The sequence below is a fragment of the Pantherophis guttatus genome, chromosome 12 (genome assembly GCF_059756535.1).
Source record: "Pantherophis guttatus breed Tessera chromosome 12, ASM5975653v1, whole genome shotgun sequence".
Classification (NCBI taxonomy): Eukaryota; Metazoa; Chordata; class Lepidosauria; order Squamata; family Colubridae; genus Pantherophis; species Pantherophis guttatus.
Window position 1 is genome coordinate 15,037,452 of NC_142074.1, and position 22,607 is coordinate 15,060,058.

At 45.7% G+C, this 22,607-nt stretch overlaps 1 protein-coding gene across 1 annotated transcript in view; it reads left to right on the forward strand.

Moving 5' to 3' along the window:
* Positions 1-8,334: 8,334 nt before the first annotated feature.
* XKRX (XK related X-linked) overlaps positions 8,335-22,607 on the forward strand; it is a 30,699-nt gene continuing 16,426 nt past the window's right edge. Inside the window, exons 1-2 of the mRNA XM_060692129.2 lie at positions 8,335-8,662; positions 18,434-19,651. Of these exons, the coding sequence (XP_060548112.2) occupies positions 19,278-19,651 (374 nt within the window). The 5' untranslated portion in view covers positions 8,335-8,662; positions 18,434-19,277. The remainder of the gene's footprint in view (positions 8,663-18,433; positions 19,652-22,607) is intronic.

Below are 22,607 nucleotides of genomic sequence, written 5' to 3' on the forward strand. Positions count from 1 at the left end.
ATAAATCGCTTTTTCAGAACTGTTGTAACTTTGGTTGCTAAATGAACTATTGTAAGATTCAGGAGTAAGATAAAGAATATTAGGCTTACTAAACACTTGCAGCTTTTGAAGAAAGCAAATTTCTGGAAGTCTGTTAAAATTACGCTTGCAACACTGCATAAATCATTTACAGAATTTACTCAACTGGTTTCGATTTACTAACAAAGGCATTTCAACTGGCAATTGAATTCTTATTATTTAAACATTATTAATATAAGCACTTAACTGAACAGTAGGTGGCAGACATATTCTTAGCAAAAAAAAAAAATAATCTGAATCCTTTTCAAAAGATCTGAGAAAAACCTTTATCAAATACACACATTTTCATAAGAAGTCTGTTTTCCTCAACGTAAGGATTGACAATAAGCTAAGCAAATACTGAAATTTTACTCAGTGGATATTCTCAGGGGTGGGCTGTTGGGGGTTCGCAGGGGTTCGGGAGAACCTCTAGCTAAGGTTCTGTGCAATTCAGAGAACCCCCAAATCCCACTCCTGGCTGACCTCCCCCCCAGGAATCCCCACGTGGCCCATTTTGGATGCAGGGACTCGGGAGGCAGCGAATAAATTGGGGGCGGGGCCAGGCAGAGGTGGTATTTGCCGGTTCTCCGAACTACTCAAAATCTCCACTACGAGTTTCCAGAACCTGTCAGAACGTGCTGGATTTCACCCCTGATGTGGTCCCACAATGCACTATTAATTGTGCACCACTTGAGGATGGTCGATCAGATTTTGGAAATCTTTTAACTACTTCCCAGCACTCCTGTGAGGTGTTGGAATAAGGCAGCAAGAATATCCAACTTTACTTAAGGCCAAGCATCGGGTTGATGGGCTACACAAGGATTCTATCTCGGATGGTTCTGCTGAGAGATGCTTGAACTTTGCAGATTCTCTCTGGTCATCTGGGAAGACCCAAATGCCAAAAGGAGAAATAGCTTTGTGTAAGGTGAAATTATTCAGGGACGCAGTAGCTCAGTGGCTAAGACGCTGAGTTTGTCGATCGAAAGGTCGGCAGTTCAGTGGTTTGAATCCCTAGTGCCGCATAATGGAGTGAGCTCCCGTTACTTGTCCCAGCTTCTGCCAACCTAGCAGTTCAAAAGCTCATAAAAAATGCAAGTAGAAAAATAGGGACCAATTTGGTGGGAGGGTAACAGTGCTCCATGGGTCATGCTGGCCACATGACCACGGAGATGTCTTCAGACAGCGCTGGCTCTTCAGCTTTGAAATGGAGATGAGCCTAGAGTCGGGAATGACTAGCACATATGTGCATATATGCACATACAGGTGAAACTCGAAAAATTAGAATATCGTGCAAAAGTTCATTTATTTCAGTAATGCAACTTAAAAGGTGAAACTAATATATGAGATAGACTCATTACATGCAAAGCGAGATAGTTCAAGCCTTGATTTGTCATAATTTTGATGATTATGGTTTACAGCTCATGAAAACCCCAAATTCACAATCTCAGAAAATTAGAATATTGTGAAAAGGTTCAATATTCTAGGCTCAAAGTGTCCCACTCAATGACCATGGCATTATTGTGCTTGATTGGCCAGCAAACTCGCCTGACCTGAACCCCATAGAGAATTTATGGGGCATTGCCAAGAGAAAGATGAGAGACATGAGACCGAACAATGCAGAAGAGCTGAAGACCGCTATTGAAGCATCCTGGTCTTCCATAACACCTCAGCAGTGCCACAGGCTGATATCATCCATGCCACGCTGCATTGAGGCAGTAATTGATGCAAAAGGGGCCCAAACCAAGTACTGAGTACATATGCATGCTTATACTTTTCAGAGGTCCGATATTGTTCTATGTACAATCCTTGTTTTATTGATTTCATGTAATATTCTAATTTTCTGAGATTGTGAATTTGGGGTTTTCATGAGCTGTAAACCATAATCATCAAAATTATGACAAATCAAGGCTTGGACTATCTCGCTTTGCATGTAATGAGTCTATCTCATATATTAGTTTCACCTTTTAAGTTGCATTACTGAAATAAATGAACTTTTGCACAATATTCTAATTTTTTGAGTTTCACCTGTATATGGTTTACAGAGTCAGCATATTGCCGCCAACAATCTGGGTCCTCATTTTATCCACCTTGGAAGGATGGAAGGCTGAGTCAACCTTGAGCCGGTCAGGATCAAACGCGTGACAATGGGCAGAGTTAGCCTGCAATAGCACTTAGACTTATATACCACTTCACAGTGTTTTTACAGCCCTCTCTAAGTGGTTTACAGAGTCAGCACATTGCCCCCATCAATTTGGGTCCTCATTTTACCCACCTCGGAAGGATGGAAGACTGAATCAACCTTGAGCCTGGTGAGATTCAATCTGCCAAATTGCAGGCAGTCGGCAGGCAGCAGATGTAGCCTACAGTACTGCGTTCTAAAGCCTTCTCTATAAAGCCTTAGTAAGACCACACCTAGAACACTGCATCCAGTTTTGGTCACCACACTATAAAAAGGATGTTGAGACTCTAGAAAGAGTGCAGAGAAGAGCAACCAGGATGATTAATGGACTGGAGGCTAAAACATATGATGAACGGTTGCAGGAACTGGGCATGGCTAATCTAGTGAAGAGAAGGACCAGGGGAGACATGATAGCAGTCTTCCAATACTTGGGGGGCTGCCCCAGAGAGGAGGGGGCCAAGCTATTTTCCAAGGCACCTGAAGGCCAGACAAGGAATAATGGATGGAAACTGATCAAGGAGAGATTCAACCTGGAAATAAGGAGGAATTTCCTGACCGTGGAACCATCAACCAATGGAACAGTAGCTGCCTTCAGAAATTGTGGGAGCTTCATCACTGGATGAAGAGAAGAGACTGGACTGCCATTTGTCAGAAATGGTGTAGGGTCTCCTGCTTTGGCATGTGGGTTGGACTAGAAGACCCACAAGGTCTCTTCCAGCTCTGTTAACCTGTTAAAAAAAATCTGTAAATGGTTGGAAAGTCTTTGTGCTTATTATAGCAAGCCTGCAGTTGAAGTTGATCCTCCTGTGTCTTTCCGTGTTACACGCCACATCATCATTCTAGCGAAAAGTAACGTGTGACAGACCCATTTTCACATTAAAGATGGCCTCAAGTGGGATTTGGGGTTTCTATAATGATTCTTCTGGGATTCAGGCCTGGCTGAGAGTTAATTTGACTTGAAAAAGAGGACAGGTGAGGATAGCAGAGGAACAAACCGGAACAGATTGCTCCGTAAACAGCCAAGGTTTTGTTTTGATTGTCTTGGCAACCGTTCTTCTTTCCGGGCAGATAAACTAGAATGCCACGGTCAGATCAAGATGGGGAAGACATACAGAGACCTTCTCAAAATTAAGAACATTCCAGTTAGCGAGGTTGATTGAAATAATAGCAATCATTTTAAAGCTTTTTTTAAAAAATCAAACGAAGCCTAATTTTTTACCTGAAAATACCATCCCTTATCTTGTAAAGGATAATTCTCCTGCATCCCAAAAAAATCCAATTTTTTTTACTACCGGTTCTGTGGGCGTGGCTTGGTGGGTGTGGAGTGGCTTGGTAGGCGTGGCTTGGTGGGCATGGCAGGGGAAGGCTACTGCAAAATCCCCATTCCCACCCCACTTTGGGGCCAGCCAGAGGTGGTATTTGCCAGTTCTCCGAACTACTCAAAATTTCCGCTACCGGTTCCCTGAACTGCTCAAAATGTCCACTACCGGTTCTCCAGAACCTGTCAGAACCTGCTGGATTTCACCCCTGCCTACATCCCATCACAGAGCATATAACTTTTTCTTAGGATTTTGCCTGCTCTTTAGCCAAACCAACATATTCTTCCAAGCATTTGAGAGCTGTGCCTTTACAGTTGTGCATGACATTTTTATAGTCCAGTCCAATAATGGTTTTCTGCGCCCCACGCAATCGGCATTGCTGTTAGTTAAAACGCACTGAAACCAGTAAAAACCACGTGAAAATACAACACTGCTATATAAAAATAACATAACAACCGACGGGGAGAGAATCACACAACAGATGGGATATACATTTAGAGTGACAATTGTAAGGGGAAAGCGTAACACCTCAAAAATGGAACAATCAGATGAAGGGGTGATCACAGATATTTTGATTGGTAGGTTTAAAGAGACGGGAAGAGGATTCCTTTCTCAAGAGAAAAGTAAAATAGGAAGCCTTCAAAATGAGATGGTTTCTTATAGAGTCTCCAAATGACATTATTTATTGTTAGCAGTATATTGTGATGCAGTATATGCATAGTTTCTACCTCACAGAGTTTCTACTGCAACTTAAAATTAAGAGGAAATGAGAGAACGAGGAAGGAAGAGCTAAGTTAAACGATGTTTGAATATAGTTTACCAAAACTTAACTTAGGTTATCTTATTTCAAACGCACTGTAAAAACGGCCATCTCTGATGTTTATTTCTCATCTTCCTATCCCTGAAGGAAAACAGAGAGTTTCTACTTAAATAAATCTTGCAAAACGAGGCTAATCTTTACTGTTTTGTGGTTCAGAAGCTTTATCTTACAGCTTTATCTTATAGTGTGCGGTTTTGCAATTTGCAGCTGTTTATTATAGATCTGTTCATTCAAGCATATTGGAAGGGATACCTACCTTGTGCTTCCTGCCACAATACACAATATTTAGTGTTGGGGGTGGGGAGGAAGATAGGAAAGGAAAGCGCATAGCAGTTGTATAGATATGCTCTTTAGGGCCATACAAGGCTTAACGCATTGTAAGCTGCCCTGAGTCTCCGGAGAAGGGTGGCATATAAATCGAACAAACAAACAAACAAACAAATAAATAAATAAATAAATAAAGGGGGACTAGTCCCTCTTTCAGGAAGGTGGGCGGTTTACAACTGTAAAAAATAAATAGTAAAATATAAATAATAAAATAAAGTAAAGTAGTCTTTTAGTCTTTAGTCTTTATTTGATTTATATACCGCCCTACTCCCGAAGGACTCAGGGCGGTGAACAGCCAAACAGTAAAATACATAAATACAAAATTTACAAAACAGAATAAAACCGAATTAAACAAATTTGGCCCAGACAGATTTAAAACACCCCAATCATTTAAAAACAGATTAAAATTTACGTATTAAAAGAGAAAAAGGGGAAAAAGATTAGGCCAGGCCCGCCTGGTGGAATAAAAAGGTCTTTAAGGCGCGGCGGAAGGTGCGCAGATCCGGGATCCTCCGTATCTCCGGGGGGAGCTCATACCAGATAGTAGGTGCCCCCACAGAGAAGGCTCTCCCCCTGGGGGCTACCAGTTTACAATGTCTGGCCGACGGCACCCGGAGGAGCCCCTCTCTATGAGTAAAGTAAAATAAAATAATAAAATAATAATAAAATAAAAATAAATAAAATAAAATAAACTATAAAATAGAAATAAATAAAATAAAATAGTCCATGCTAGACTTTGATTAGGTTATCTGTCCACAGTGTTCCAATATTTGAGGGGCTGCCACAGAGAGGAAGGGGTCAAGCTATTTTCCAAAGCACCCGAAGGCCAGACAAGGAATAATGGATGGAAACTGACCAAGGAAAGATTCAACCTGGAAATAAGGAGAAATTTTCTGACAGTGAGAACAATCAACCCATGGAACAGAGGTTTCCTCCTAAAGTGGATAATGTGAATAAAATAATAATGTGAATGGTATAAGATCAGCTATATGAACACTGGAGTACCCTCTTTATTCACATTATTATAAAGAAAGAAATGTGCTTATTCAAAGACTACACTGTCAGCGAAATTCCATTCTTGGCAAACATATATCGTTTGAGGGGCCTATCTGTCAAAGATGCAAGGACCATGTATAATATATGTCTTCCGAGGAAGATATCTGTCAAGGATGCAGAGACATCCATCTGAAACAAAAAGTTACTTATTAATCCAAGGACAGCCATGGATCTATGCATCAGTGATTACAGAAGAGGAGGATGTTTAGCTACAATTATCTCATGTACTATAAATTAATGTAGGAATTTATTAATTAAAAAGTGTCAATTATCATGTAACGGATGTATGTTAACTATATATGGAAAACTGCTGTGCCAGCAAAGTCCTTTGTCTTGGATATGTATAAAAGCAGTCATATCAGGGCTCTTTCCTTGTTCAGAATGGCAGATACAAATCTGGTTCTGAAACTGCGCAAATAAAACTGTCTCTGGCTGACCCAGGAATGTTGTTTGGTCCCATCATTCCATAACACTCCGGAAGTTGTGGGAGCTTCATCTCTGGAAGCTTTCAAGAAGAGACTGGACTGACATCTGTCAGGAATGGTGTAGGGTCTCCTGCTTGGGTAGAGGGCTGGACTAGACAACCTCCAAGGTCCCTTCCAACTCAGTTAATCGAAATCTATATTGTCAAAAAATCCAGGTGGAAATAAATTAAATGAGTTCTAGTCAGACATCTTAGCAGCTCCATGAATTCTATTTCAGAATTATTCAGGAAAAAATTGGGGAAACCACCAGCATTTTGTTCAGAAACATAAAAAAAAAAAAAAAACCAAGCTGGAATCGGTCTTTTTGCAAAGGCAAAACCTTACCCTTAAATATGCATTGCCCAAGATTTATCTTGTTTCTTGTTTTAAAAGTTAACAGGTTAAGGAGTGGCAAGCAAGGGGGCTGCCTTTAATTCCCAAATCAGAGAGCTACGAGCCACTGGTAAAGGATTGTGAGAATTGCAAAGGATCTTGCTTTCATGCCAGAGATTGGGCTGCCTTTCCTTCCATCAGGCATCAAGGCCCTACATGGACTTTATTCCACTTGGCTGAGCTCAAGTCTATCCATAAATTTAAGATGCTCTTAAGATGATTAGTAAAACCTCTTTGCTTGCAACCCTTATTTAGGCTTACAGGCTGGGTTTGCATCAGGCTCTGACTTTTTTTCCAGAGGAGCATGCTAGCTTGTTAGCGTGTTTCCATAAGTACCCGGTTGTAATCCCCTCCAGGAGCAATAAAGTTTGGGGAAAATCCCACAAATGCTGGCACTCTCGCTTCCAATTTAAAATGCAATCCGAATCCAGCAACATTAGACCCAAATCCCCATTCAGTCCAGTTGTCTGTATTGCTGGGCTGCCATCTAGCGGACATCTGGATTTTTGTAAGCCAAGCTGATCGCTCCACTGATGCCCTCTGTTGTTTTGTTTAATTTTTTTTTTGGACATTTTTGAACAGTCTATTTCCTTCAGAGAGGGACTCTGGCTGGTATACCAGACAATATTAAAATAGAAAAACAGTATATAAAAATTTTAAAAATTAGAAGGATGCAAGTGGTAATACAGCTTCTTCTCTTCCCTCCCCCTTAATAGTTTACAATGCTTCAACTTTCTATATTAAAGGAGAGAGAGAGAGAGAGAGAGAGAGAGAAAGAGAGAGAAAGAAAGAAAGAGAGAGAAAGAGAGTGAGAGAGAGAGAAAGAGAAAGAGAGAAAGAGAAAGAGAAAGAGAGAGAGAGATTCTTAATCAGGATTTTTTTTTTAAAAAAAGTTTCATACTGGAATAAAATGGAATTCGCAGCTGCTCAACAAAATTAACTTGGAGATCAGTGAAGTGTTATTGTCAGAGGTGGGCTTCAAAAATTTTAGCAAGGGGTTCTCTGCCCGGTTGCTGGGTAGGCGTGGCCATGGTGGGCGTGGCCTAGTCATCCTCCTGCACCATGGCGGGCGGGGCGTTTTTGCTGTCCCTAGGCTCTGGAGGTTTTCCTCGATCATCCGGGAGGGCGAAAATGGCCTCCCCAGGCTCTGGAGGCCCTCTGGAGGCCAGAAACGGGCCTGTTTCCAGCCTTCCCAAATTTCCAGTTGGTCCGTTTTTCTCCTTCCCTGAGCCTCCGTGCACGCCCTGCACTTACCTGCATTGAAAACGGGCAGCGTAGGGACTCCTGGGAGGGGCGGGGCCAGCCAGGAGTGGGATTTGGGGGTTCTCTGAACTGCACAGAATCTTAGCTAGAGGTTCTCCCGAACCCCTGCGAACCCCCAGCAGCCGACACCTGGTTATTATAATAGGCTCAACACACACACAGATATTAAAAAGAATAACAAGGCATGGACTATCTTGAGAAGGATGGTTGCTGGGCTATGACATGGTCCTTCTTGCCCAGATTCTGTTTCTGCGTCTTGTCTCTTTCATCACAGGCTCTCTAAAGCCTCTGGGGTCCTGAGATCCATTGTCAAACGTATTGTGAATTCCTTCAGCGACAGATTCGATCCGAGGCCTTTGGAGACCTTCTCTTCGGTCTTTCCTCCTTGCTTTTTGGTGATGCAGGACAAGTTCCGGGTTTCCATAGAAACTGTTGCCTGGAGAGGCTCTTTGTAGTAGAATTTATTCCGCTGCTTGACAATAGAAGCTGCCTGTTCCCAAGCCCAGATGAGAAATTCTACAGATTCTCTTTGAGAAAGGGGAAAATAAAAAGCCATTTATGGAAGGCAGGGAGGATTCTGAAGAATCACCTTGCAATCTGCAGGCCACAATCCCTACTCAAAACTTCACCTCTCCCTCCAACGTTAGTTTGCGGTTTTCCTCCTCACTTCCGACTGGAAAGAAGACAAGTGGAGGGTGAGAAACGTTCCCATCACCAGCTCCTGTCCCAGGTTCTCAGCAAATTCAAAAACGAGAGAGAAGACTTCTATCAGATCACCTGAAAGGTACATCCCTTCCCAAGAGAGAAAGGTTCTGTGGGCGTGGCTTGGTGGTGGTGGGGTAATGGGACTGGGTGGGCGTGGCCAACTTTTTTTTTTTTTTTACTTTTAAAAGCATTTTTTTCTACAACCTCTTCAGCCGAAGAGGTTGTCGAAAAAATGCTTTTAAAAGCCTCTGACGATCCCAGCTGAGCCGCACGATCATCAGAGGCTTTTTTTTTTAACTTTTAAAAGCATTTTTTTCGGCCGAAGAGGTTGTAGAAAAAATGCTTTTAAAAGCCTCTGATGATCCCAGCTGAGCCGCGCGATCATCAGAGGCTTTTTTTTTTACTTTTAAAAGCATTTTTTTCGGCCGAAGAGGTTGTAGAAAAAAATGCTTTTAAAAGCCTCTGACGATCCCAGCTGAGCCGCGCGATCATCAGAGGCTTTTCTTTTACGTTTAAAAGCATTTTTTCGGCTGAAGAGGTTGTAGAAAAAATGCTTTTAAAAGGCAATGGCAAACCACTCCTTGCCAAGAAAACTGCAGGGATTCGTCCAGGCATCAAAAACTGACTCAAAGGAACCTTCTAACAATGCACATGTTAAATAGAAGGAAATACTGTATCTGTAGCTCAGGGTTCAACCATGAAGTCCTGGATGCTGTCTGTGTTGGTTGTTTTCTTGCAGATATTTCATTTATCTCACATTTCATTACCTAATACTATTAACGAGCACTCAGGGTGTTACCTAGGTCAGTGATGGCTAACCTTTTTGCCATCGCGTGCCAAAAGCAGGGGAGCGTGGTGGGGTCACACGCACGTGTGCCCACATCCATAATTCTATGCGCCCTGCCCCCCCGTGCTCCCCCCCACTTTTGGCACGCGATGGCACAGTGGGCCCAGTAGGCCCATTTTTTGCCCTTCCCAGGCTCCAGAGCCTTTCTAGGAGAGGCCCTCTGGAGGCCAGAAACAGTGTGTTTCCTGACTTCTGGTGGGTCCAGAAGTGTTGTGGCCCGCCAGCAGCCTGCGCGGATTGTGGCTGATCCTGACGACGAGGAGGCTGGTGTGGTGTCACGCCAGCAGCCTGCGCAGCCGGCGCTCGCGTCGGACAGCGAGGAGGCTGAAGAGGATGTGGTGCCAGAGACAGGGACTCAGCCAGGGCCTTCAGAACTTCCAGAGGCTCCTTCAAGTGGAGAGAGCGAAGTGGAGGAGCCTCTCCTCAATGCTCGAGCACACAGGGCTGCCAAAAGGCAGGAGTGGCTACTCAGGAGGAGGAGGAAGTCTCTTCGAGAGTAAGGTTGGAGGATAATTGGCCACTCCCTTAGCCTATTTAAGTCACACGCAGTTAGTAATTTCTTGCTGGAAACAACGTGTAATTATTACAGAGCATTTTGGAGAGTGAGTGTCTTATCGTATCTTGTTTTCTGGGCTGGTTGCCAACCTTTGCCGGACTTTGTTTATTTAAAAAAAAAATCCACTGAAAACAGCAGCGATAAGAAATCGATGTTCCACAGATGAAGGTTTCCCATCACGCTGAATATGTAACTAGTTCTGCATTTGTTCTAGACTGAAATGTTATCTCTTTGAAAGTGCTGTTTGTCTCAGCTGCTTGTCTTCCACTCTTCAAACCGGTCAGATCTGGCCATTTAAGATAACGGTCTGCTTCAGTTGAGGAAATGAACTGCATTTAAGCTCAAAAGACACTGCAGGCGAAGAGCTCCGTTCATCGGGAGAGTTTAAAAGAAAAAATAAATCTAGGAAGCATCTGAGAATATATTTTTTCCCCCAGAAGAATTCATGTTATTCAAGGCCTAAGCTTCTCCTTCTTCTGCTTCATCCTAGTTTAAATCCTGCATCCCTTTTGCATCGGATGAGGCAGTGGTGAAATCTAAATGTTTTTACGACCGGTTCTGTGGACGTGGGTTGGTGGGCGTGGCAGGGGAAAGATACTGCAAAATCTCCATTCCCTCCCCACTCCAGGGGAAGGATACTGCAAAATCCCCAATCCCTCCCCACTCCAGGGGAAGGATACTGCAAAATCCCCAATCCCTCCCCACTCCAGGGGAAGGATATTGCAAAATCTCCATTCCCACCCCACTCTGGGGCCAGCCAGAGGTGGTATTTGCCGGTTCTCCGAACAACTCAAAATTTCCCCTACCGGTTCTCCAAAACCTGTCAGAACCTGCTGGATTTCACCCCTGGGATGAGGTGAGCCTCAACTCATGGTGGCTTATGCCTTTTTTTTTTATAAATCGAAATGTGTTTGATTGAAGAGGAATTGCTGGTTTTCCTTTCCTTGCAAACCCAGCCCTGCCTGTTGCTGAAGAAGGAAAAGCAGCTAATTGGGAAAACCGGTATTGAAAGGAGAAATCTGCAGGCAGGATCTTCTGGTTGAGTTAATCGTTAGCTTGGCCTTTTCGATAATCCGGATATCTTGGTTTCTGTCAGCACAGGTGTGAGTGCAATTGAAGGAGAGGTGATGCAATGCCCCAGTCACTATATTGGCTGGGATCTGCTCTGCGAAGCTATTACGGTGCTTTGAAATCATCTTTTTTCTCTCCCAAGGAAGAGGTTTCATTTTTGACTCACCCCCCCCCCGTCCGCCCAGTCACGGGGTTGCTATTTTGAAAACACAGCAGCCTGGCTCCCTGAACTGTTTGATCAACAGTAACCAGCCAAATTTTCTTGGCCCGAAACCCAAAATGCCCGTTTTGCAGATCCAAAGGGGTTACTGCTTAGAAAAAAAACAATTCAAAAGAAATCGTAACCTTGGAAGGAAAAATGAAAGAGACCAAATGCAGGGAAATATGAAGTGTGAGCTGCATCGCAAAAGTTGGAGAGGGCACATTTCAGGTGAAGTTTAAGCTTTGCGGAAGCTGTTAATTGAAACGTGCAGCGTTAGATAAATTTGCATTCTTGATACGAATTCGATGAATTTCCCTCCTTTAATTTACCTTTAAAATTACCAATTTGGGACTGCAGTCAAGGAGCCCAGCCAAAGTATCTAAAATCATTATTTCTCATCCTTGAGAACTTTTAAGACATCTGGATTTCAACGTTCAGAATTCTCCAGCCAGCTATTATAGCACTCAAGAGCTCAGACAACGATCAAAAGAAGCTTGAGAGATGCAGTCTATAATTATGATTTCCCCTCCCCCCTGCATTTGGTCTCCTTTTCATTTTTCCTCCATGATTATAATCTCTTTTGAATTGTTTTAATAAGCAGCAACTCCATTTGTCACCCAGCCAGCTTTCATGCCCAAGGTAGGACTGGAACTCACAGTCTCCTGGTGATTGTGCCAAAGTCACCCAGCCAGTTTTCAAGCTTAAGGCAAGACTAGAACTCACAGTCTCCTGGTGATTGGCCCAAAGTCAGCCAAGTAGCTTTCATGCCTAAAATAGGACTGAAACTCACAGTCTCCTGGTGATTGTGCCAAAGTCACACAGGCAGTTTTCAAACCTAAGGCAGGACTAGAACTCACAGTCTCCTGGTGATTGGCCCAAAGTCAGCCAGGTAGCTTTCATGCCTAAGATAGGACTGGAACTCACTGTCTCCTGGTGATTGTGCCGAAGTCACCCAGCCGGCTTTCATGCCTAAGGCAGAACTAGAACTCACAGTCTCCTGGTGATTGGCCCAAAATCAGCCAGGTAGCTTTCATGCCTAAGGCAGAACTAGAACTCACCGTCTCCTGGTGATTGGCCCAAAATCAGCCAGGTAGCTTTCATGCCTAAGGTAGGACTGGAACTCACAGTCTCCTGGTGATTGTGCCAAAGTCACCCAGCCGGCTTTCATGCCTAAGGCAGGACTAGAACTCACAGTCTCCTGGTGATTGGCCCAAAATCAGCCAGGTAGGTTTCATGCCTAACATAGGACTGGAATTCACCGTCTCCTGGTGATTGTGCCAAAGTCACCCAGCCGGCTTTCATGCCTAAAGCAGGACTAGGACTCACAGTCTCCTGGTGATTGGCCCAAAATCAGCCAGGTAACTTTCATGCCTAAGGCAGAACTAGAACTCACCGTCTCCTGGTGATTGGCCCAAAATCAGCCAGGTAGCTTTCATGCCTAAGGTAGGACTGGAACTCACAGTCTCCTGGTGATTGGCCCAAAGTCAGCCAGGTAGGTTTCATGCCTAACATAGGACTGGAATTCACCGTCTCCTGGTGATTGTGCCAAAGTCACCCAGCCGGCTTTCATGCCTAAAGCAGGACTAGGACTCACAGTCTCCTGGTGATTGGCCCAAAATCAGCCAGGTAACTTTCATGCCTAAGGCAGAACTAGAACTCACCGTCTCCTGGTGATTGGCCCAAAATCAGCCAGGTAGCTTTCATGCCTAAGGTAGGACTGGAACTCACAGTCTCCTGATGATTGTGCCAAAGTCACCCAGCCGGCTTTCATGCCTAAGGCAGGACTAGGACTCACAGTCTCCTGGTGATTGGCCCAAAATCAGCCAGGTAACTTTCATGCCTAAGGCAGAACTAGAACTCACAGTCTCCTGGTGATTGGCCCAAAATCAGCCATGTAGCTTTCATGCCTAAGGTAGGACTGGAACTCACAGTCTCCTGGTGATTGTGCCAAAGTCACCCAGCCGGCTTTCATGCCTAAAGCAGGATTAGAACTCATCGTTTCCGAGTGATTGACTCAAAGTCGCCCAGCCGGCTTTTAGAGCTAAGGCAGGGCAAGAATCCCAGTCTCCTGGTTTCTAGCCCAAATGCCTCAACCACTAAACCGAAGTGGCTCTACTTATTCATTTATTCACTTATTTACTTAGTCCAACGGTTGCAGGCAGGCTTGAAACCGATTTGCAAAGCTCCCCCAGTGCTCAGCAGGCTCCAGGGCACCCAGCTGTCTTCAGTTCATGGCTATATTTGGAATGGAGAATTGTGACGTGTCTCTCTGCATGTTTCACGGGCAACTGTTTTTCCCCACCCCAGAGCACAGCTTTCTTCATGGTCCTAGCCAAACTCCAACCAGGCACCAAAAGAAGGAGTAACACCCACGTGTTATGTTCAGGGCACACCTTTCTGTGTTCAAATGTGCAATGCCCCAAATGCTGGATGTCAATCCAGGAGGCTGGTTTGGGATCAAGAAACTTGCTAGTTGCCCAATCTTGCTCTGTACCAGGGGTGTCAAAACTCAATTTCATTGAGGGCCCCATTAGGGTTGTGTTTGACTTTGGGGGGGGGCGGTGTAGGCATGGCCGGGGTGGGTGTGGCTAGCTTGATGTCACTCGTGTCGGGGGGGGGGGACCTATCGTGGCTAAGAGCTAAGGCAGGAGGTCCCTCACATCCTCCCTCACTCTCATTATAATCTCCTTCCTTCCTTCCTTCCTTCCTTCCTTCCTTCCTTCCTTCTTCCTTCCTTCCTTCCTTCCTTCCTTCCTTCCTTCCTTCCTTCTCTTCTTTTTCCTTCCCTTTTCATTTTCCTTCCCTTTTCCTTCCCCTCTTTCCTTCTTTTTCCTTCCTTGCTCTCTTCCCATCTTCCCTTCTTTTTCTTCGTCCTTCCTCTTTCCTCTTTCTCCTTTCCTGTCCCTTCTTCCATGCGCAAATGCCAAAGGGGAAACATTTCTCCTTTTGTTTCGTTTTTAGTTTCTTTTGCTAGCCCTCGGCCAGCGAAAACGGAGCTTCTGTGTGTGTGCGTGCGAGCGAGCGAGCACGCAGAGTCCTTCTGAGCTCCATTTTTGCTGGCAGAGGCACCCCAGACCGATCCTTTGGGTGGCCTCTGGAAACACCTCAAGGGCCAGATGTGGCCTTGAGTTCGACACCCCTGCTCTATACCATCCATTCTACCCAGGCGTGAAATTCAGCAGGTTCTGGAGAACCAGTAGTGGAAATTTTGAGTAGTTCGGAGAACTGGCAAATACCACCTCTGGCTGGCCCCAGAGTAGGGTGGGAATGGAGATTTTGCAGTATCCTTCCCCTGCCACGCCCACCAAGCCACACTCACAGAACCGGTAGTAAAAAAAATTGAATTTCACCACTGATTCTACCCCATCTTCATCCTTCTCTTTTTCCTAGGCACGTTAACTATTCTCCGGCTTTTCCAAAAGGAAGATCTCAAATTCTCATGTGGGATTGTCTCCCTACTTGGCCTGATTCCAAATCACCTGGATTGTCGGCTTCCTTGTTTCGTTTGTACCGAGTCCATTCTCATGTCTCGACTTTGCAGGCCCAGCCCGACCTATCGTACACGCGTACATGCGTGTGTGTGGACACACGCATGCACGCACACACGCAAAAACACATCTCGTCTTATTTCAGAATTCCAGACTAATCTTATTCTTCGCCTGTGTTTTTCAGACAGGCGCTAGCTTTGAATATTTTAAAATGATTTGTTTTAACTCCTTCTCTTTGCGATGGTGCAATAAGGTGCTATAAATCAACTAAACACAGGGATGGTTTTTTCCCCCTGTGCCCCTACTCTGCTGAACGCTTAATTTTCACAGCTGACACAATGCAGTGACTTCAGTTTTTTGTCTAATGTGCATGTATATTAACTCATAGTGTGCGGCTGCAGTGCTATTTATCCCTTTTATTATTTTTTACTTCACCCCTTTATTGGCTGTTGTTGTTGTTTTTATTATTATTATTTACACAGCCAGACTGGGTTTGGCATTTTTTGTCTACCTATCGAGTCCTTACCAAGGACCTGGGATAAGCAGATCTGAATGTTTGACAGTGTTACGGATATCGTCGCAGGATGGAAGCTGTTCCCAGCGAAGCTGCCTTCTGCAATTGACTGATGGCAAATTTGTCAATGCCGATGGTGTTCAGGCGGTGCTCCGGTTGTTTTGGGATCGCACCCAAGGCACCTATTACTATTGGTACTATCCTTGCTTGCCTTTACCATAGTCGTTCTATTTCTATTTGTAGGTTTTTGTATTTTGTTATCTTCTCCAGTTCTTTCCTCTTCTATCTGCTGTCTCCCTGCACTGCCATATCCACTACCCAGACTTTTTTTGTCTTTCTTATCGACAACTGTTAAGCCCAGGGTGTTATGTGGCAGGTGCCTGTCTGCCTGAATTCCGAAGTCCCATTATTGTTATTGTTGTCAGTATTTTCAGTATTATTATTTTCTGTTGTTTTGCAAGGACACAGTGCTTCTGAGACAAATTCCTTGTGCTTCTAACCCAGAGGTCTGCAACCTTAAACACTCAAAGAGCCATTGGGACTCTTTCCCACAGAAAAAAAAACACCGGGAGCCACAAAAACCCTTCCCGTGCCTGACTATTTCTTGAGCGGCCACAAAACTCGCACTTGTAGTTGAATTAAAAGTTCTGTTTTCTTCGGAATCTTTTCTTTTCTTGGATTTATCCATGGTTGGCCTACCGGGGGTTGAAAGGCTCGGTAAATTGCATGCCGGCGGGATGTCACACATTGGCGGTTGTGATGCATATTTTGAGTGACAGGGAGCCGCAGCAGAGGGGTGAAAGAGCCACATGCGGCTCCAGAGCCGCAGGTTGCTGACCCCTGGTTTAACCACACTTGGCCAAATAAATAAGATATAAGATATAAGCAGAGGAATTTCACCTTAGCACAACGTTATAGGTGCGTGAAACTTTAGGGATGAGATATTTAATATGGCTTTATTTGCACCCGACCGTACGCTGCATTAAAAAGTCCTCCACACTCCTCACAATCTGGACTTCGGTCAAATCGCGACAGCCTGCTCCCAAGCTTCTTTATCGGATTTTCTGGAACAGGTTGATTCACTCTGGAAAACCGGCTGGGACGAGATGAAAAAGATTTTGATTAGGCGGTTTAATCATCACAACTTGTCATAAGGAAGTAGATTTGCTGCCCTATGACGAGACGGAGGCCGCTTCTGTCGAACTGTCTTTGGCTGGTGGAGAATAAACAAACAAATTGGCAAGAGTTTCAGTTTCGCATCCTTATGGACGGCGGAAAATATTATGGCCACCCTAATCCTCTGGTTTTTGAATTCGCCCCCTCACCGCCTCGTGCTTTTGCTGCCTCTCTTCGATTTGTGCAATTTGTCGCACGATTAACGAGAAGTGTATCCGAGATTCAAAGATAGGAAATATCGGGAAGGTGCCAATGGCTTGCGTGGAACTCCTTATCCCAAATACTTCTGGGAATTTGGACTCCAGAGGATACCTAAAGGTTAACTGGGCCCTCCTGAGATAAATGTGATGTTTGTCGACAAATCTGTTGCCAATCTCTTCTGTTATGTACATACGCTCTTGTTTAATTGCCTGTGCGTTTCCATGCTAGCAGACTCTGAGTTGCTGTTGCATCAACGCATGCAAGGAAAACATAAAGCAAAGCCTTTAAAACAGGGGTGAAATCCAGCAGGTTCTGACAGGTTCTGGAGAACTGGCAGTGGAAATTTTGAGTATTTCGGAGAACCGGCAAATACCACCTCTGGCTGGCCCCAGAGCGGGGTGGAGAATGGGGATTTTGCAGAATCCTTCCCCTGGAGTGGGGAGGGAATGGGGATTTTGCAGTATCCTTCCTCTGGAGTGGGGAGGGAATGGGGATTTTGCAGTATCCTTCCCCTGGAGTGGGGAGGGAATGGGGATTTTGCAGTATCCTTTTTTTTTTTTTTGCTTTAATTTATATGCCACCCTTCTCCAGAGACTCAGGGCGGCTTACAATGCATTAAGCAATAGCCTTCATACTTTTGTATACTTATACAAAGTCAGTTTATTGCCCCCACAATCCGGGTCCTCATTTTACCTACCTTTGAAAGGATGGAAGGCTGAGTCAACCTTGAGCCTGGTGGGATTTGAACTTGCAGTAATTGCAAGCAGCAGATGTTAATAACAGTGCTTTAGTCCGCTGTACTATCAGGCTCTACTATCCTTCCCCTGGAGTGGGGAGGGAATGGGGATTTTGCAGTATCCTTCCCCTGGAGTGGGGAGGGAATGGAGATTTCGCAGTATCCTGCCATGCCCACCAAGCCACGCCCAAAGAACTGATAGTAAAAAAAATTTGGATTTCACCGCTGCTTTAAAACCCCTGGATTTGAATGCAAGCCCCCAAGCATCACCCCCACTAAATCTACGGATTTAGCCTGGAGGATGGCCTCTGTCCAATGATGCTGATATTGACCCAGATTTTTCTTGGGGGTGGTGGGGCAATATGCTGTCTCTGTCAACCGTTGAGAGAGGGCTGGAAAGCATTTATATAAATCTAAGCGCTATTGCTAATTAATAAGCAGGGGAATTTTTAATCTGGGGCAGAGGGGGAAAAAGGTCTTTCCAGGCTCATTCTGAAATCCCTTGTTGGTTCTTTCTTTCTTTCTTTCTTTCTTTCTTTCTTTCTTTCTTTCTTTCTTTCTCCCTCTCCCTTTTTCTTGCTTTCCTTTCTATCTCCCTCTTTTTCTTTCTTTCCTTTTTCTCTATCTCTCTCCCTCTCTTCTTTCTTTCTTTCTTTCTTTCTTTCTTTCTTTCTTTCTTTCTTTCTTTCTTTCTTTCTTTCTTTCTCCCTCTCCCTTTTTCTTGCTTTCCTTTCTATCTCCCTCTTTTTCTTTCTTTCCTTTTTCTCTATCTCTCTCCGTCTTTTTCTTTCTTTCTTTCTTTCTTTCTTTTTCTTTCTTTCTTTCTTTCTTTCTTTCTTTCTTTCTTTCTTTCTTTCTTTCTTTCTTTCTTTCTTTCTTTCTTTCTTTCTTTCTTTCTTTCTTTCTTTCTTTCTTTCTTTCTTTCTTTCTTTCTTTCTTTCTTTCTTTCTTTCTTTCTTTCTTTCTTTCTTTCTTTCTTTCTTTCTTTCTTTCTTTCTTTCTTTCTTTCTTTCTTTCTTTCTTTCTTTCTTTCTTTCTTTCTTTCGTTCTTTTTTGCAGACTCACGTCCAGCGCCCGTCAGTGTCTCGAATCAATCCGAAATCCAACCGGTGAAACCTCAGCCCGCTTGGCAAACCCTGACGCCTGACCCGGGAGCAGCGGGACCGAGGGACTCCCCGCCACTGGAAGCAGGGAGGCGCTGGAGCTCCAAAAAGCAAGGCGTGCGCTAGGACCCGGGGCCAGCCTCCCAGAGCCGGAGCAGACACACCTGTTTTCCCGGCTCCGGATCAACAGAACGGGGCGGGCGGACGGACGGAGGAGTGCGCGGCCGCCCGGGCTCCGCTCGCAAGCAGCAGGGGCTGCGGATCCCCCCCACCCCGCGAGGGTCTGCAAGGAGGAGCCCGCGGGCTCCGGGTCTCGGTTCCCAAGACGCGAGAAGCGGGTTGGGGCGGGTTTCCCACGTGTGGGCTTGCGAGAAGGCGGCTTCCGTGGATTTCCCCACCCAGAACCGGCCCCGGTGGGGCTGGGCTCGTCTGGCTTTTGCAGCCTGCCGGGCGCGCCCAGCGCTCGGGATTTAACCGCGGACTCAGTCTTCCCCTTCGTCCTTCTGTGAAATGGGCGCATTTGGAAAGCTCCTGCTTGCCGGCGCCTCCGGTTCGTTAGGGCGCTTCGTTGGGCAGGTCGGCGGTTTCCCAATCAGCTGTCTGGATTCCCCTTTGAAAAGTGGCTGAAGGGCGGGGGGGGGAAGGAGAGCTACAGTTGCATTGGCAAGACAGAAGAGACATTGGGTCTAGAAGAGGAGGGGGGGGTGTCCCAGTTCCAGCCAGAGGCTCCTTTGCAGGGTTGTTGTTGTTGTCGTTGTTTTGGGTGGGGGGATTTGGGGGCTGGAGCATCTGTCAGAGGAATGGGCCGTGGGAGGATGGCGTTGGCGGACTCTTCGGTGGAAGAATGCTCCGACCACGTCTTTGGTGGAAGGACCCTGAACCGTCCCCGCAAGCTTTTGCGCAGGGTGGCCTCCCAGGCGGTGACTAGGACCAACCCGCCGCTGGGCATCATCTTCACCACCCTCCTGTATTGCGGGGAGCTGGCCTCGGCCTGCGCGATGACCGTCTCCTACAGCCGCTCCAACGATCAGTTCTGGATGGTCCTGACTCTGCTCTTGATGCTCATCTCCTCCGTCATGGTCCAGCTGACCCTCATCTTCGTCAACCGGGACTTGACCAGCGACAAGCCCTTCATCCTTTTCATGCACCTGGTGCTCCTGGGACCCCTCATCAGGTGAGTTAGGGACAGCTCTTCCTTTCCCTCCCCTCCCCTCCCCTCCCCATCCCAAAACTTGGCTCCTCAACTTGGCTCCAGCAGCAGAACCTCAAGAGGGATTCAAGGAGGTCTGCCTTACCCCAGCTGTGCAAGAACTACCATGCCCAGAATCCACAAACGGGGTTCAAGGAAGTCTGTCTTCCCCCAGCTGTGCAAGGACTACCATGCCCAGAATCCACAAACAGGGTTCAAGGACGTCTGTCTTCCCCCAGCTGTGCAAGGACTACCATGCCCAGAATCCACAAGTGGGGTTCAAGGTGGTTTGTCGTCCTCCAGCTGTGCAGGGACTACCATGCCCAGAATCCACAAATGGGGTTCAAGAAAGTCTGTCTTCCCCCAGCTGTGCAAGGACTACCATGCCCAGAATCCACAAGTGGGGTTCAATTAGGCCTGCCTTCCCCAGCTGTGCAGGGACTACCATGCCCAGAATCCACAAACCGGGTTCAATTAGGCCTGCCTTCCCCAGCTGTGCAGGGACTACCATGCCCAGAATCCACAAGTGGGGTTCAATTAGCCCTGTCTTCTCCCAGCTGTGCAGGGACTACCATGCCCAGAATCCACAAGTGGGGTTCAGGGTGGTTTGTCATCCTCCAGCTGTGCAAGGACTACCATGCCCAGAATCCACAAACCGGGTTCAATTAGGCCTGCCTTCCCCAGCTGTGCAGGGACTACCATGCCCAGAATCCACAAGTGGGGTTTAAGGAAGTCTGTTTTACCCCAGCTGGGCAGGGACTACCATGCCCAGAATCCACATGTGGCTTCAAGTTGTCTCCAGATATCTTGGAAAGCTTGCAGCTTGAGAGAAATTAGGGAAATGATGGTTGGTTGTTAGGTTGTCTTTTGCTAAGGAGGGTTTGTGGCTGTCAAAAGGAACTTTTATGGGTTGGCCCAGATGTTTAGGCATTGCAGCTGCCAGACATGATTGCAGGGTGGGGGCTCTTGCATTATTGCACTCAGCCGTCGTTCATTTAAACATGGTTTGTGGGATAAACCATCATGGGTCAGAGTCACACAGGGCTCCGAATATTGAAATCGGGGTTCGGTCTCTCATAAGTGGCTAGCTGGATGCTTAAACCAAGGACCCCATCTCCATACCAACCAGGACGGGCCAAAATTGAATGGTCTACAATGTTCTGCTTTGTGCTTCTTAAGACGAGCAATGGGTGGGGTGAAAATGGCAGCTCAGTTTGGAAAATGTTGATTTGAACGTGAGGAGGACTGAAGTCATCCTGCAGTCTGAGTTCCTAAATCTCAACCTTCTCAAAACCAAGATACGTGGCTTTCAACGCCCAGAATACTCCAGGCAGTCATGGGAGTTGAGTGGAACTTCAGACAGTTAGGATCCTTGGTGCTCTCTGAGCCAGATTGTTTTCTTGCAGTGTTTTATTCCTAATGAATTAATATTCTCATAGGGAGTGAGGTTTCCTCTCATTTGATGTATATCAATGTATAAAAGGGACGCGGTGGCTCAGTGGCTAAGATGCTGAGCTTGTCAATCGAAAGGTTGGCAGTTCATCGGTTCGAATCCCTAGTGCTGCGTAACGGGGTGAGCTCTTGTTACCTGTCCCAGCTTCTGCCAACCTAGCAGTTCAAAAGCACGTAAAAAATGCAAGTAGAAAAATAGGGACCATCTTTGGTGGGAAGGTAACAGCGCTCCGTGCGCCTTTGGCGTTGAGTCATGCCGGCCACATGACCACAGAGACGTCTTCGGACAGCGCTGGCTCTTTGGCTTTGAAACGGAGATGAGCACCGCCCTCTAAGAGTCGGGGACGACTAGCACATATGTGTGAGGGGAACCTTTATCTTTAATGTATAAAATGCCACAATTAAAATATAAAATGCCATTATAGAATATAAAATGAGAGCAAACCCCCCCACTCCCTACTAGCCCTGATGATGTTACCTAGTTTGGTAATAAAACGTCTGCAAGAAAACAAGCTCAGAGAGAGCACCAAGAACCCCACCCTTCAAACCTGAGCTACAAATTTACGGGACTGCCTGCTACCACCAATAGCCTCCCACCGGCCAGTACGCTCCCATAGAGAGGGGCTCCTCCGGGTGCCGTCGGCCAAACAATGTCGGCTGTCGGCCCCTAGGGGGAGAGCCTTCTCTGTGGGGGCACCTACGATTTGGAACGAGCTCCCCCCGGAGATACGTAGGATCCCGGATCTGCGCACCTTCCGCCGCGCACTTAAGACTTTTCTATTTTATCAAGCTGGCCTGGCCTAAATCTTCCCCCTTTTTAAATGTGGAAATTTTAAATTTTTAAATTTTAAATTCGTCTTTTTATAGGGGTATGGGTAAGGCATTTTAAATTGGGGAGCCATCTTAGATTTAATTCTGTTTTAAACGTATTTTAATTGTTTATATTGTATGTTTTTTAACTTTGGCTGTGCACCGCCCCGAGTCCTTCGGGAGAGGGGGCGGTATAAAAATCTAATAAATAAATAAATAAATAAATAAATAAAATGCTCCCTTCCATTGGAACTCTCGTCATCTTAAAGTTGCCAAAGTTGAGAAATTCAGTCATACAAAGTATCGGACTATGCTTTAAAAATGAGTTTCCAGATTAGCTGTTGTGTCTTCCTCGCCCCCTCTCACTCGCCATGCTCATTTTGCTAAGTGTGGTTCTGGCTATTTGTCCTTGATTTTTTTTTTTTTTTATTTGCTCTGAGCGTGCTAGAAGCCAAGAGGCAGGTCCAATTTGGAAGCCAATGTTCTCCATGGAGGAATGTTGATCAGAATGGAAGGTTGAGCTTCTGCCCTTTTTAGCAGGAGGAAATGTGATCTTCCCAGAATGTTTAGCATGCTCAAATGCCCTTGGGAGCTGCGAGGGCCGAAGAGACTGTATGTCCGAAGTTAGGAAGGCGCGTAGAATGTCTTTGCTGAGCTAACTAGCATCGAGGGTGAGGGC